This window comes from Moschus berezovskii, chromosome 17 (assembly GCF_049115385.1).
Source record: "Moschus berezovskii isolate FMDL1 chromosome 17, NW_MosBer_1.0, whole genome shotgun sequence".
In the NCBI taxonomy this organism is placed as follows: Eukaryota; Metazoa; Chordata; class Mammalia; order Artiodactyla; family Moschidae; genus Moschus; species Moschus berezovskii.
The window spans coordinates 73689688-73706979 of NC_142476.1; the positions used below are offsets into that span (position 1 = coordinate 73689688).

The 17292-nt window shown below is 39.1% G+C and overlaps 1 protein-coding gene across 1 annotated transcript in view; it reads left to right on the forward strand.

The window, feature by feature from the left end:
• USH2A (usherin) overlaps window positions 1–17292 on the forward strand; it is a 969245-nt gene that overhangs the window by 864597 nt on the left and 87356 nt on the right. The window contains exon 61 of the mRNA XM_055419911.2: window positions 15523–15750. Within this exon, the coding sequence (XP_055275886.2) occupies window positions 15523–15750 (228 nt within the window). The remainder of the gene's footprint in view (window positions 1–15522; window positions 15751–17292) is intronic.

The following is a 17292-nucleotide window of genomic DNA, read 5'->3' on the forward strand; positions in this document are numbered from 1 at the left end:
TTTTTGTTCAGATTCTATGACACACTAATCTTTTCATCGTGAGATTTTTCTCAGCCGGTGATAGTTAACATTCTGAAATGCTGGCACCACGAGAGTATTACAGAAACACACTGCTAAATGTGAGGAAGGAACTAAACTGGAAATGAAATTATACTGACCATACTAGGGCATTTTAAAAATCACGGCATTTTAATTTGCATTACAGTTGAGTTGCATCATATGCAGGGGTTCATGTCTAATGTCAGCACATAAGGTAGACTGGGGTATCAAAATTGACCTTGAAAGCCCTTTAGAATGGTGCCATATTGGAAATCTCCATCCACAACAGCCAGTTTTTCCTCCAGTGTTGGAACAGATAACTGTTTCTTCAGTTGAAGACCAATTACAGTTGTTGATGTTTGTTTAGGGACTATTTTGTAGAAGAAACACATACCTTTAAACACTAGAATTATACTTAGCCTTGCAAGATGTTTGCCCTATACAAGGTAAATGTGAACTGACAGTAGCTGAGGGAACACCAGATTGACAACACTCATCTTGGTTTACTCAAGGGCATCTGTTCATTGAAAAGGCGGTATAATTGCCAGGTTGATTGTTATTTTCCTTATCGCTTATCATTTTCTTTTTACTGACCTCATACATTGAATTAATGTAAATTAAATAGGTTTATGATGTACCTCCACTGTACATCTTACAGACATTCATATTTTGACTAATATAAAAGCATGTATGCAACCTGTATATGTGTGCAATATTTGGGCGTTCCCTTGAAAACTAACTAATAGCTAGCTTATTTATGATTATTAGGTTAATAAGCTTCTGTGTGGGAGAAGAGTATTTAAATTCAAAACTAATCAGTATATCATGGTTTTTGACTAGGCCCTAAATATACAGATTTAAAGCTTGCTGCAAACTCTTGGTGATGTATTTATGCTAGATGTGTTCCTACATGTGGAAGCAAGTAAGGACTGAATAGTCAAGTGTCATCAACCAAAAATGACTGAATAGTCAAGTGTTGGAGATATTTCTTAAGTGTTTTTGTAATTAGCTATTTTGAGTTAAATAAAAATGAAGAACCAAGAAAAAAAAGATTACACTATGATTTGGCATTAAAATGAAAAGTTATTTATTGTATACAAAGAAAGACATAAGAGCATACAACTAAAAAAAAAGATAAGACAAAAATTCTAAATGAAAAAAGAGCACTGTATCTTCATTCAATTGGAAGTGTTTTTTCTTTCTTGCTGCTGCTGCTGCTGCTAAGTCGCTTCAGTCATGTCCGACTCTGTGTGACCCCATAGACGGCAGCTCACCAGGTTCCCCCATCTCTGGGTGTCTTCAGTTCAGTTCAGTCAGTTCAGTCACTCAGTCGTGTCCGACTCTTTGTGACCCCATGAATGACAGCATGCCAGGCCTCCCTGACCATCACCAACTCCCAGAGTTCACTCAAACTCATGTCCATCGAGTTGGTGATGCCATCCAGCCATCTCATTCTCTGTCGTCCCCGTCTCCTCCCGCCCCCAATCACTCCCAGCATCAGAGTCTTTTCCAGTGAGTCAACTCGTCGCATGAGGTGGCCAAAGTATTGCAGTTTCAGCTTTAGCAGCAGTCCTTCCAATGAACACCCAGGACTTATCACCTTTAGAATGGACTGGTTGGATCTCCTTGCAGTCCAAGGGATTCTCAAGAGTCTTCTCCAGCAGCACAGTTCAAAAGCATCAATTCTTCAGTGATCAGCCTTCTTCACAGTCCAACTCTCACAACCATACATGACCATCGGAAAAACCATAACCTTGACTAGACGTTCCTTTGTTGGCAAAGTAATGTCTCTGCTTTTTAATATGCTATCTAGGTTGGTCATAACTTTCCTTCCAAGGATAAGCATCTTTTCATTTCATGGCTGCAGTCAGCATCTTCAGTGATTTTGGAGCCCAAAAAAATAAAGTCTGACACTGTTTCCACTGTTTCTCCATCTATTTCCCATGAAGTGATGGGACCAGATGCCATGATCTTTGTTTTCTGAATGTTGAGCTTCAAGCCAACCTTTTCACTCTCCTCTTTCACTTTCATTAAGAGGCTTTTGAGTTCCTCTTCACTTTCTGCCATAAGGGTGGTGTCATCTGCATTTCTGAGGTTATTGATATTTCTCCCGGCAATCTTGATTCCAGCTTGTGCTTCTTCCAGCCCAGCGTTCCTCATGATGTACTCTGCATAGAAGTTAAATAAGCAGGGTGACAATATACAACCTTGACATACTCCTTTTCCTCTTTGGAACCAGTCTGTTGTTCCATGTCCAGTTCTAACTGTTGCTTCCTGACCTGCATACAGTTTTCTGAAGAGGCAGGTCAGGTGGTCTGGTATTCCCATCTCTTTCAGAATTTTCCACAGTTGATTGTGATCCACACAGTCAAAGGCTTTGGCATAGTCAATGAAGCAGAAAGAGATGTTTTTCTGGAACTCTCTTGCTTTCTCCATGATCCAGCAGATGTTGGCAATTTGATCTCTGGTGCCTCTGCCTTTTCTAAAACCTGCTTGAACATCTGGAAGTTCACAGTTCCCATATTGCTGAAGCCTGGCTTGGAGAATTTTGAGCATGACTTTACTAGCGTGTGAGATGAGTGCAATTGTGCGGTAGTTTGAACATTCTTTGGCATTGCCTTTCTTTGGGATTGGAATGAAGACTGACCTTTTCCAGTCCTGTGGCCACTGCTGAGTTTTCCAGATTTGCTGTATATATATAGATGTAAGTAAATTTCCATGTAAATTTATATATGCATTTATATTTAAATATTCTAGAGACCGAATAGTTGGAAGTCAATAACAAGGCAGAATTTACTGTTTTCAATGCACATTTTTCCAGTACCTACTAGGTCTTCACAGAAAACATTTACAGAGATATTGCTTATAAATTTAACTTCAAAGATGTACTTATATTCATAAGATGCTATGTCTTTTTTCAACATACCATTCCCCTTATAGTCTCCATATGAGCCAGGGTAGTATGCACTAAAAATACTTTGTTAGCTCTCCATTGCTTGAGAATCACCTTTTATTCTTTCATAACTTCCAGAATATTTATCGAGTGTCTTATGGATAGAAGCATCTTTTAGATGTTTAAGATACTAATAAAATCTAGCGCTTATTAAATCCCCTATATAAAAAACTATTCTAAGATATAACTCACTAAAATTTACAAACTGAAAAAGATAGGTACTATTCCTTTTTCATGTATGAGGAAACTAGAATAGAGCAAGGTTAGGAAACACACCTGATGCCAAACATTTCATTCACTTTGCAGTAGATGGACAAACAAGTGAACAGACAGCTATAATACAGAAGAAGATCAATTAATAAAGGGAGTACATCTATGAATAAATACAAGTCCATTCTCTCTCACAGGCCCTAATACTTATGACAAAGAAATTTGGGACAACTTGTTTCAAACAAATAATTTTAATTTTAATTGAAAAGAGTGTATATGTATGAGTTGGGAAGCTCAAGTTCTATTGCAAATCTAGTATTGATGGATTGTAAGATCTTATACAGGTAATTTACGCCATTTGGACTTTAGTTTCAACCATAAAATTAGGCTGTTGAAGTACAGTCCAGTTATAATTTTTTAACTCTTTAACCCTAATTAAAAGTTTTGCTAATAGGACTTATGTATACATGGATATTTCATATTTAATCACAAGTATTATGAGTGTCTATCAAAAGTTAGAAGTATAAAACTCCTTCCTTCACTGCATAAAAGTTCAAACAAATCTTTGATTAATCTTTAATTGGTACTGTCAATTAAAGCAGAGTATAATGTAGTTAAGTGGTATCACAATGTAGTTCATGAACCCCTTAGAGTCCCAGAAACTTTTTCAGGAAATCTACTAGGTCAAAAATATTTTGATAATTGATATGAGGACATTATATGTCTTTTTCAGTCTCATCCCCTCAAAGTGCACAGTGGAAGCTTTCCAAGTATGTAATGATATTTTCTCTCTGCTGGCTAGTAGAGTATATGCTTCTTAATATTGTCTCAATTTTAATTTTTTATATAGCAAATGTTGGGATATATAAAGCACAGAAACTAAAGCTTTTAGGGATCCTTATTATTTTTTAAAAATAGGGGTCCTAGGACCAAAACATTTAGGACTATGGATGCAGTTGACAAGGACATTTGAACTCAGAATAGTACAGAAATAAGAGAATAACCATGCCATTTATTAGCACTGTGACTCTGGGCGAATTGCTTATCTAAGTCTCAGTTTCCTTACCACTTTCAGAGCTTTGTCATGCAGATGAAATGAGATAGTGCATCTAAAGTCCTTTTTACACTAGGTATGAAAACTTCCCTGGTGCCTCAGATGGTAAAGCGTCTGTCTGCAATGCGGAAGCCATGGGTTCAATCCCTGGGTCAGGAAGATTCCCCTGGAGAAGGAAATGGCAACCCACTCCAGTACTCTTGACTGGAAAATCCCATGGACGGAGGAGCCTGGTTGGCTACAGTCCATGGGGTCGCAAACAATCGGACACGACTGAGCAACTTCACTCACTCACTCATTCATGACATAGTAAAGAGGAGGGCATGGCAACCCACTCCAGTATTCTTGCCTGGAGAATCTCATGGACAGAGGAGCCTGGCGGGCTACAGTCCACGGGGTCACCCAGAGTTGGACATGACTGAAATGACCTAGAATGCATGATATTTCTATTATGGCAGCCTGAGTAGACTATTACAACCCCCTACATAAATTTTTCACACAGCAACCAAAGTGGTCTCTTTTTTTATTCCTTTATTTGGTGACTCAGATGGTAAAGAATCTGCCTGCAATGTGGGAGACCTGGGTTCGATTCCTGGGTGGGGAGGATCCCCTGGAGAAGGAAATAGCAACCCACTCCAGTATTCTTGCCTGGAGAATCTCATGGACAGAGGAGCCTGGCAGGCTACAGTCCATGGGGTCACAAAGAGTCAGACATGACTGAGTGACTAACACACACACACACATTTTTTATGGAGGTATAGTTGATTTATAGTGTTGTGTTAGCTTGTATTTATATATATATACACATCTTCTGTTTCATATTATTTTCCATTATGGTTATTACAAAATATTGAGTATAATTTCCTGTACTATACAGTAGGTCCTTGCTGTTTATCTCTTTTTTTTAAATTTATTTATATTTTATTGGAGGCAAATTATTTTACAATATTATATTGGTTGGTTTTGCCATACATTGACATGAATTCGCCCCGGGTGTACATGAGTTCCCCCTCCTGAACCCCCCTCCCACCTCCCTGTTTATCTCTTTTATATATAGTTTTTCTGTTAATCCAAAACTCCTAATTTATTCCTCATGCCTTTCTCCTTTGATAATCAAAAATTTGCTTTCTATATCTGTGAGTCCCTTTCTGTTTTGTAAATTCATTTGTATCACTTTTTAGATTGCACATATAGGTGATATATGATATTTGTCTTTGGCTTACTTCACTTAATGTCATAATCTCCAGGCCCATTCATGTTACTGCAAATAGCATTATGTAATTCCTTTTATGGCTGCGTAGTATTCCATTGTATATATGTACCTCATTTTCTTTATCCACTCATCCACTGATGGACATTTAGGTTGTTTCCATGTCTTGGCCTTTATGACTAGTACTGCATGGAACATTCCCGTGCGTGTAGCTTTTTGAATGAGAGTTTTCTCCAGATATATGCGTAGGAGTGGGATTGCTGTATCATATAAGGAAGAATGATCTCTTTAAAACCTAAATCAAATTGTGTCACTCCCTTGCTAAAAGGCCTTCAATAATTTTCCATCGAAATTAGCATCAGGCTCTAACTCTTGGCCTAACAGATGCACACTGTCTCACACCTGCTCATCACTTTGACTGCACCTTGGGCTGTTCTCCTTCTCACACTATCTTCTCTCTGTCAGCAAAACTCCCAAGCTCATCCTTCTGCCTGAAAGTTTCTCCCCTGGTTCTTAACATGGTTTCTTCCGCAGTTGAAAGAAGTTTCTAAATGAAATGTCTTCAAGGATTTTCACCCACCCTTCTTAAGCCAAGACTCATTGTCCCCACCACCTAAACCTAAACACTAGTTCATCACTCTACTTCACAATCTGCCACAATTTTTGACTCTCTCTCTCCATTTTGCTTATAGATGGCCCATTTTTTCTCATTTTAATATAAGACTCAGGAGGGTACTGTTTCATCTTTTTTGTTTTCTGCTGTGTCCTCAGAGCTTGGGGGGTGTCAGGCACACAGGAAGCCTTCACTAAATGTGTTTAATCAAGGATTGAGTAAATATAAGGCTAGCTGGAATGAATGAAATTTGGTTCAATGTAGTTTAGTACCATTTTACTAGTATTGCTATAAAATAGATTGCTGGTCATTGAGTATGTACATTTTTAATTTTGATAGATCTGAAGGACTACTTTTTAATATTTAGTGTGACTGATTTGCCACTTTAAAATTTAATTATTATAAATTTATTTTTTTCCTCTTCTCTTTTGAAAAACGAGCCATTTCAAACTGTTCTTTTCTTCTCTTAGTGTTTTTATGGTACCTGAGGTGTCATCGTTCAGTTTGTAAGAACCCTAGCTTTTGCTTTACAGGCTAAATTGATAGAGCCCATTCGTCTATAAAGAAAACTTCTGTGAATTGAATTTTCTTTTTGCACTGACCCCTCATTACAAAATGAATGATGTACTTCAATGAGAGAAAAGAAATACCACACACACCCCTAGTTTTTTACATATCATTCTTCTTCTCTGAACATAGATATTTGTGAAAGTAAAGACACAGAAGTATACTACTTGGCACTGACACATGAATACTCTAAGTTAATCATTTTATATTTGAAATTTACAATTTTTATAACAAACCCCTGACTTATCAATTATATAACAATACATGTCAGCAATTACTTAATGGGAGGATATGCATTTATACTTTCTTGAAATCTTTCCAGTTGAGCCCTCTGACATTAGTTAGAACCCAGAACTAGGAATTCCCTGATTGCTCAGCTGGTGAAGAATCCACCAGCAATGCAGGAGACCCTGGTTTGATTTCTGAGTTGGGAAGATTCCTGGAAAAGGGATAGGCTACCTACTCCAGTATTCTTGGACTTCCCCGGTGGCTCAGCTGGCAATGAATCTGCCTGCAATGCAGGAGACCTGGGTTCGATCCCTGGGTTGGGAAGATTCCCTGGAGAACGGAATAGCTACCCACTCTAGAATTCTTGCCTGGAGAATTCCATGGACTGTATAGTTCATGGGGTTGCAAAGAGTTGGACTTTCACTGAGCAACTTTCACTTTCACTTTTCATTCCTATTGTTTATACCTTTGATTTAGTTTCATTTTACTTTGTGGTCATCAGCAGTATCCCTAAACTTTTCCAGTTGATTCTAACTGTTTGATATGTACAGGGTATAAGGGTATGGATGGTTCAACACAAACATGTCCCTGCTACCAGCAGAAACCATAGACCCAGGTACATGCAATCCTGACAGAAAGTCAAAACACAAGATAGTATAATTGGCTTCAATTCAGTCCAGTTGTCATAATCCCCACCTGGACTACAAACACAGTGTAAAGAGTAATTTAAAATTTTGAAATGGAGCAAACATTCAATACATTTTTAAAAAAATCTTATTCCCAAGGTTATCATGTTTCAATTTATAGGAGCAGAAACTTTGTCTCTTAAGATTATGAGCTGAACAAGGCACATATTTGGTATTATCATACACAGTTGAGGAATAATGGCTTCGACCTCTTTGTACAGCTGCCGTAGTCACTTATGTATAATATCTGTGACGATGAGCATTTTTATGTCAACATTATTTAGTTTCCAATTGTAAATTTACTATTTATAGCATATCTGTTTTTTCTTTTTTTCCAATTGAAGTATAGTTGATTTATAATGTGTTAGTTTCAGGTGTGCAGCAAAGTGATTCATGGTGTATGTGTGTTCTTTTCAGATTCTTTTCCCTTATAGGTTGTTAAAAATATTAAATAGAGTTTCCTGTGCTATACAGTAGGTCCTTGGTGTGTATCTATTTTATATATAGTAGTGTGTATATTTTAATCCAAACTCCTAAATTACCCTTATTGTTTATTTTATATATAGTAGTTTGTATTTGATAATCACAAACTCCTAATTTATCTCCCTGGTCCCCCCTTTCCCCTTTAATAGCTATGTTTATTTTCTATGTCTGCAAGTTTATTTATGTTTTTTATGAGTTGATTTGTATCATTTTTTAATATTCCACATATAAGCAATATAATATATTTGTCTTTCTCTGGCTGACTTACTTCACTTAGTATGGTAAACTCTAGGTTCATCCATGTTGCTGCAAAATCTAATTCCTAAGAAAGCACTCTATTACCTTTTACATATGAAAAATTTATACATTTTGGCTGAATAATAAATTAGTTATTTCATCTAAACAGATCTATTATTTTACCAGCCACTAACCATGACCTGTCAAGCCACTCCAGTACTATTGCCTAGAAAATCCCATGGATGGAGGAGCCTGGTAGGCTGCAGTCTGTGGGGTTGCTAAGGGTCGGACACGACTGAGCGACTTCACTTTCACTTTTCACTTTCACACATTGGAGAAGGAAATGGCAACCCACTCCAGTGTTCTTGCCTGGAGAATCCCAGGGACGGGGGAGCCTGGTGGGCTTCCGTCTATGGGGTCACACAGAGTCAGACACTACTGAAGTGACTCAGCAGCAGCAGCAGCAGCAACCATGACCTGTATTATGACAGGGCAAAATTTAAAAGTTCTTCCATCATTCCTTCAAATGATAGAGCTCTTTACTTATTTATAACTATAATTATTTCTTTAAATTTTCTCTAATGTTGCTGATTGTTTCCTACCAAATTTGGCCCCAAAACTTTAGGGTGACACTCCACAATCCCTTCCAGTCATACCACCCTCTTCCCTGCCTTGGTCTCCACTATTGCCCTATATCCACAACTCTTTGGCTCATTCAACTCTTAGCTCTTTTCCAAACGTATCCTGCAGTTTTTCTTCTATTCTTTCCTCCAATCTCACACACATTTTCATCTACTCAAACTTTGTATCTTTCCTGTCTTATATCAGATGCCAGTGAAATTTTCCCCAATGCCTTAGCTCCTCCTTTCCCAACTAGAAGTATCCCCTCAGTATTTCCCTGATTTTCCTGGCACTCAGTTATAGCATTTACTATACTCTGAATTGTGTGTGTCTGTATGCATTGTTGATATGCTCTATTTGATTATAAGCTCCTAAGAATCAGAAGCCTGTCCTATCCATCTTGTATCCCCCACACCACTTTACAGTCTTGTACCAGATGCCCCAAAGCACTGAAAGAATTGAAAGCAGCTCCTGGCCAACAATGTTAAATGTTTCCACTGACCATTCTGGGACCTCTGTCACGCCACTAAGCAATGCTACCTAAGAAACACACTGTTCACATGCGTGACGGTAGACCATGAACCTAAAGGGTATTTTCTTATACCTTTCTTATACTGTCAGTCTATCTGCTCCTTGGAATAAAAGCTATGACAAACCTAGACAGCATATTAAAAAGGAGAGACATTACTTTGTCAACAAAGATTCGTATGGTCAAAGCTCTGGTTTTACCAGTAGTCACGTATGGGTGTGAGAGTTGGACCATAAAGAAAGCTGAGTGCTGAAGAATTGATGCTTTTGAACTGTGGTGTTGAGAAGACTCTTGAGAATCCCTTGGACAGCAAGGAGATCAAACCAGTCCATCCTAAAGGAGATCAATCCTGAATATTCATTAGAAGGACTGATGCTGAAGCTGAAACTCCAATCCTTTGGCCACCTGATGCGAAGAGCTGACTCATTAGAAAAGACCCTGATGCTGGGAAAGATTGAAGGCAGGAGGAGAAGGGGATGACAGAGGATGAGATGGTTGGATGGCATCACCGACTCAATGGACATGAGTTTGAGCAAACTCCAGGAGTTGGTGATGGACAGGGGAGCCTGGCGTGCTGCAGTCCATGGAGTCACAAAGAGTCAAACACAACTGAGTGACTGAACTGAACTGAGCTGATCTTAGATTCTGGGGCAACTCTACATGTATTTCAGTTCAGTTCAGTTGCTCAGTCGTGTCCGACTCTTTGCGACCCCATGAATCACAGCACGCTAGGCCTCCCTGTCCATCACCAACTCCCAGAGTTCACTCAAACTCATGTCCATCGAGTCGGTGATACCATCCAGCCATCTCATTCTCGGTCGTCCCCTTCTCCTCCCGCCCCCAATCCTTCCCAGCATCAGAGTCTTTTCCAGTGAGTCAACTCTTCTCATGAGGTGGCCCAAAGTATTGGAGCTTCAGCTTTAGCATCAGTCCTTCCAATGAACACCCAGGACTGATCTCCCTTAGAATGGACTGGTTGGATCTCCTTGCATGTATTTATGTGTCATCAAAATATGTCTTTATCCCACCAACCAGGAGATCTGTAGGCAGAGATGGCACCCATAAATTCAGTGGATGTGTGAAATCAGTGGAAATTTTCTTACTATATTAATATTTTGCAGTCTTGGAAGTCCATGCTTAGATAACCATGAATAAGCATTCAAGGTTGATATTTGGTGATGGGTGATAGAGCGATCATTTCTGTATTGACTAATTTGATTTTTACAAAATAAGTACTAGATATAAATTATATTGATGAGCTTTTGGCGAACTCAAAAATTAACTTTATGAATAGAAAGGAATATAGACTGATAACACCTCAAATTGTCTGGCTTTCAGAAATCTAGAAAAATATCTTGTGTTGATTTTTTAATGCACTAAACCGTACAAGTCATCCAGTTGATTGGATGTACTTGCTCAAAGCCATGAATTTCAAGTGATGCTAAATGAGAACTTTTTCTGTTTCTCATGTTTCAGTTGTAACTAAGCCAGAAGCTTCTCAATAACCATTCCTTTATTTTATCATATGACAAGGTAACTATAACTTTTGATAAAACTGAGAAGCAGTACCCAAGTGGTTCAACTGAAGTTAATATATTTATACTTATAGAAGTTAATATATTTAGACCTAGATTTCTCTGAAGCTCTCTGCAAAAAAAAAAGCAAACTTTTGACATGATGTATTCTCTGGCTCTTGACATTCATGAGAATTAAGGAGGTAAGGAAATATCCTACAACCAGGTAAAGACTGATAAACCAAAAGTCACCCTTTTAAATGAGGAGCCCAAGATAAGGGGTAAAGGCAGAAGAAACCCCATTGGCTGGTAATAAATTTTAAGGTGACCAGAAAGATTGGGCTTCCCAGGTGTTGCTAGTGGTAATGAACCCTGCCAACACAGGGGAGGTAAGAGACGTGGTTTAGATCCCTGGGTCAGGAAGATCCCCTAGAGAAGCAAATGGCAACCCACTCCAGTATTCTTGCCTGGAAAATCTTATGGACAGAAGAACCTGGCGGGCTATAGTCTATAGGTTTGCAAAGAGTCAGACATAACTGAAGTGACTTAGACTTAGCAGGAAGATTAACCCTTTCCAGAATATAATAAGCACACATAAAACTTGATGAGCACAGCAGTGCCCAGACATCACTGCTCTAGTTCATTGCCAGGAGCAGAATAAAAAGAGTCTTTAGGGCCAAGGAAAATGGGTTCAGTGAAAATGCACCTTAAAGACCAGAGGGAAGGCTCTGGAAACTGCTGGATCATCAGATCAATAGACTCAAAGATGACTAAGTTAGGTTGCTTTATGCAGTTTAAACATTTGTGCAGGGAGTCTCCCCATGCAGCCTTTTATTGACAGCTACAGATCAATGGTAATTTTTGATCATTTTCAACCTACATAAACCTATTGACCCCATGGCCACCTTTGGGGCACTTCAAGTCATCAAAAATAATCAGAGGAGATGGTGTAAAATTGTCAGACTGGCGAAGACTCCAAGTAGTTTCATGTGCCCCAGGAGCAGAGTTGAGAGGTTAAAATGTAGTTCAAATTGCCCGCAGAACCTCAACTGGCAGAGTGTTCCAGAGAGTCTTGTCTTATGTCTCATAAAAGGACTCACTGATTTGTATCCAGATGCTGTTGTTGTTGCTTAGTCACTCAGTTGTGTCTGCCTACTCTGTGACCCCAGGCTCCTCAGTCCATGGGATTTCCCAGGCAAGAATACTGCAGTGGGTTGCCATTTCTTTTTCCAGGGGATCTTTCTGACCCAGGGATCGAACCCCCGTCTCCTGCAGAGGCAGGCAGATTCTCTACTGCTGAGCCATCGGGGAAACCCATCCAGATGCTGTGTCTCATGTGTATCAGATTAAGAACAAAAAGCGTAAGTCTCATGGGAAGTATTAGGCTGCAGAGAACAGATTATTTCTGTTTTCCTTTATTGAGTCATTCTTCTCATCTGCTGCCTAACGGAAGTGGTTAATACACTTCTAGAATTGTTTAAAACAGGTACATTATGTGAATGTAAACATGGATAAGGCAAAGACAAAAGGGAAGCAGGTATAAGCTGGTAGCCCAGAGGTCAGGAGTAACAAAAGCATGTAAATCTAAAAAAAAAAAAAAAAAATCAGGAGGACTGGAAAGGGAAATAAAATGACAACAATGGAGAGAAAAAAGGAAGAGCCTTGAATTAAGTTCATCTCCAGAGGGAAGGAGGAAAGGAGCAGCAGAGGAGTAGGAGTAAGGAAGATGGTTTTCAATGAGGACTTTTCCCAATCAGGGGAATAGACTGCTCCATCCCCAAAGGAAGGAAAGGAACCCCAAGCATGGAAGATTCACAGGACTCAAGCAAATATTCTGAATTTAAGGAAAATCACAAGTAACTAAATAAACAGGCAAGACACAACCCAATCTACAGAGATTTTATAGTGCCAAGATTTTATAGTAAGATTCTAAACTAGGGAACTCTGAGGTTAGAAATCCATTCAGGGAAGAATGATATAAATGATTTCCCAAAACGTCTGTTGGTATTGAGATTTGGTTATTACCACAGAATAAATTTATAAGGATTCTCCTGCCATTTTTAAGTTTTCTTTATTTTTTACATAAACTTTACTAAGTACTGACAAAAAGTGTGGTTGCCACTGAGGTTTATTTAAAGCATGTGTGTGTGTATGTGTGTGTGTTGTAACTTTGTGTAAATAACAAGTTAACGTAATATGGGAATTTGTCATCAGTATAAATTTATGATATAAAAATTCTCCTTCATGTTTCCTTTATGTTTATGATATGCTATTATTTCTATTTTTTAAGAGGATATATAGACCAAATTAAGCAAAACAACTGCTGTAATCACCTTTTGTAGGAGTCTACATCTAAACATTTCTGTGTCAGGCATGCATGAACTTCAGCTCAAGACCTGCAGGTCATATTTCCACATTAGATGGTGGAGGTTTTGAGGTCAGAGCGTTTTCAGTACTTCTGCTTTTAAGGATCTAGCTATAAATGTTTATTAAAAGAATCTATAATGAAATCAGTTTTGTTATTTTTTAAATGGTTGCCTAGAGTGTGTTGGATGACTGAACGTCGGTTGTTAATCATTGAGCACTCTTGGTACCAAAAGTGTTTGATAGTATTGCCATCTAGGGGCTGAACGGAATTCTCAGCCCTGAAATAAACTGTAATTGAGCAGGTGCTGCAATTGACAATATACATATGTTTTTGCTTTATAGCCCACATGCTTTTCATGTTTCTTATGACAAAAGGATCTCTAAATGTCCCCCAGCAGCCTACCTTTTTTTATATATAATCTGTTAGAGGTGATTACTATTTGCTTTGGAGCTGATGCTTTTTTGGCATCTATTACCAAATATTCTGAACAAAGAATTGTTCTTTTTTGCATTATTAATCTTGCCCATGTTTGCCCTATTTCCACAGAAAAGGAATCATTTATCAGAAAAGAATGTTTGTAATCGGGACTTGTAGCATCTTCAGCTTTAATATTCATTATGGTCATTCTAGTTCTGTGCTATATTTATCTAAAAGGCCAATCCAATGTTGTTGGAGAAATAAGTTTTAAATATTTATGATCTAACTTTTAATATTTCAAAAAAGAGAAATTAGTATTTCTGTAAAATTTGTTTCAGAGTCTGGTCGCTTAGCAAATGTTTAAATATTAAAAGATTTCAAGAGGTTAGCGTGTAATATCATAATAGGACCTTATTGAAACAGGAAAATTGACTTTACAAGTTTTTGATAAGTAAAGGAAATTATATTTCCTCTGCTTGTGTTTAACACATAATAAACATTAACTCATATAAACTTACAAAACTTATCACCAAGGATGTGGGGAAATGGTGTCAAAAATGATTTCTAAAGTGTTTTGGTTTTGTCTGACCAGGTTTTTTTGAAAAGTAGTTCAGTTGGATTTGTTTCAGAATTATTCTAGATTCTATTCAAAATGTTATTTGGATGCCCTCAAAAAGAATTTCCATACACATGGCTTTGGTTCTCAATCTCAGAAATAACTTCCTCTTCTTCATCTCAAGTTCCTCCTCCTGTGCCCACCAAGAAAAGACAGTTGGAGACGATCTGTCGCATTTAAGCATCAAATAAAGCAAAGCTGACCTCACGCACCATTAAGTGTAAATATCCTACTAAACCAGTAAAAAATTCCTTGTGATTATCCACACATAATAGGTACACAACAGAAAGAGTGTGTGTCTGTGTGTTTACCTCTACACACATTACTGGTCACTTGCAGATGTAATTTCTATCTGTAAGCAGGTATATCCATCCAGCTCATTCCTAAGGAAAGAGCATCTTAGGATTCTTGGCAGTTTAATTATGCAAAATATGGTAAATGCTGGTCTCCAAGCAGAGGATAACTCATTGTGCTATCCTTCTTTTTTTAGTTTTAAATTAACAAAAACCAAACACTCAAAACCTAGCTAACAATTATTTTTGGTAAATGTAATAGTTTTAGTTAGCACGTTTTTAACAAATGAGATTTTCACACTGATATTAATAGTAGACTGCTCTCTGGATGTTTGTGCATTTATAGTTCTGTTGGTGGTTGTTTTCTTGTGTTTATTTTATTGCCTTTGTAAAATGTATATGCACACCAAGAGAATGAAAGAGGATACTGGAGAGATGGGGAGAGTTTTCTATATAAACAGTTTTGGGATTTAAAGAGAGAGAATTAGGTTTGCTCTGGTTCAATTTCTAGACCCCTAAGATTATCGCATTCCCTGCCATGCAACTTGGTACCACTGATTTCCATCATAAGCTGGATGCGACACTGACTTGAAACATCTTAGATTTTTGTATTGTTGTAATTATATATCACATCCCTTGGGTTGCAAGCTCTGGAAAAGCAAAGATCCTATCTGATCCGAGGTGTGTATGTATGAAATCACACAACATTAGGTAATACATTTAGCGTGTGAAGAACAAGAAAACACCATATTGTTTTCTTAATAATTCAGAGCTCTGCTGTGCTATTTGTGCTGCCAGTGGCGAGATACCTTGTCCAGAGAATGACCTTCCAGCCACTGGTAGCAGTTTTCCAAAAGGAAACTAACCTGTTCATTTTCTTCCAGGGAACCAGCTATCAAGCCCACCTGTTTGGTTTGGAACCCTTCACCACATATCACATTGGTGTTGTGGCCACAAACCAGGCAGGAGAAGTTTCAAGCCCCTGGACTCTGGTTCAGACCCTTGAATCTTCCCCCAGTGGGCTGAGCAACTTCACAGTGGAGCAGAAAGAGAATGGGCGGGCATTGCTGCTGCAGTGGTCGGAGCCTGCAAGAACCAATGGTGTGATTAAGGTAAAGTCTACCCTGGATATGTGGTCGTGTTTGGTGTTCTCCAGATAAATAGATGAGCCCTGACATGCCATCAGGTCACTGCGGGAACACTCCCTTCACAGTCTGGTTAATTCTTCCCGATAGCTCCTCCAGGCGCTTAATCATAGATCAGAGAAAACTAGCTCACAAGTGTTATGCTTCCTGTGAACCCAGCGCTGGCTAAGTGCTCTCCATGGATTATCTCATTTAATCCTCACATCAGCCCTACTCGGTAGGTATCATTAAATCTCACCAGGCACATAAAGGCTAAATCATTGTCCAAGGCTAAATAGCATTGCGATGATCGAATTGGGATTTGAAGCTAGGAAGTCTCACCAGAACTGAACTCCACATGACTGTGTTCCTGCTACATCCTGAATGGTCCTGCCCGGCCCTTTGCTCAGCCTTTCTCTAATGCGCACTTTGAATGGAGCTCACTCAGCAGGAAAGAGGAAGTCCTACATGTCTGCTAAGTCCCCCATGTCCCTATGTGGCCAGGAGGTGAAGTCTTGTTAATATCACATATAACCCAGGCTTCACCAATCTGTGAGCCCAAATGAGGTTGCATTTCCATTGTTACCTGAGTTTGGATGCTTTGAAGCATCACCCATATGAGAAACAGCCTCATCTCCCTCCTGATTTTCTTCCACAGTGGCAGTGGCAACACAGCTGTCCACCTATTACTGCCTCAGCCCATAGTCTTCTCTGGCCTTGGACCACTACTCAGGCCCTCACCAGCAGCTTGCACAGGCTGGGGCTACAGAATTTCCATCTGCTGCACCTCTCATAGACACTCTGCCTCTCCTTGACCACTGTCTCTCAGATGCAAAGACTTCCCCACTAAATCCACAGAGAACAGCTGAGACTCAGCTATGCCTTTGAGTAAAGCTTCCCTGAAACCCCTACGAGGAGGATGCCAGCAGGAAATTACCTACGGCAGTGACTTAGAGCCATAACTAGAGCTCGCAGCCCAGGCCCACTCTCATGGGCCTCCCTGGAGGCTGCCTTGCCGCCTGGTGTGCTGGCTGCTTCTCTGCCCACCTCCAGGCCTACTGCAGGCAGCACAACCAACTGCTTTCTCCCAGCCCCCACTGCGTGATACAGCCAGACTTCACCAACTCTGGGACAAGAGGCCTGAGCCTTAGGAACCATAGCTTTGAAATTCAAGCCACAGCGCCAAGGTTCCCAGCAGAAAGAAGAGTTTATTTTCTTACAACCATCAAGGCACCCCTGATTACGAGTATTTGCTTCCCGTCCCAGCATCTGCCTTTTCCTTGAATGATTGACAATAAAAATATCTACTCCTTATACCTGCATTTGCATTTTGCCAAATATTTATTGAGCTTCTACTAAGTGCCAGGCAATTATTCAAGAGTGAACAAGACAGGCACGGTCCCTCCTGTTACAGACCTTATGTGTGTATGCATGTGTCAGACAAAAAGCTAGTACACAGATAGACCAGAGATCTTCAGAGAGTGGTGAACAGAACTAGCAAATTAAACAGAATAATGTAATAATTCCTGC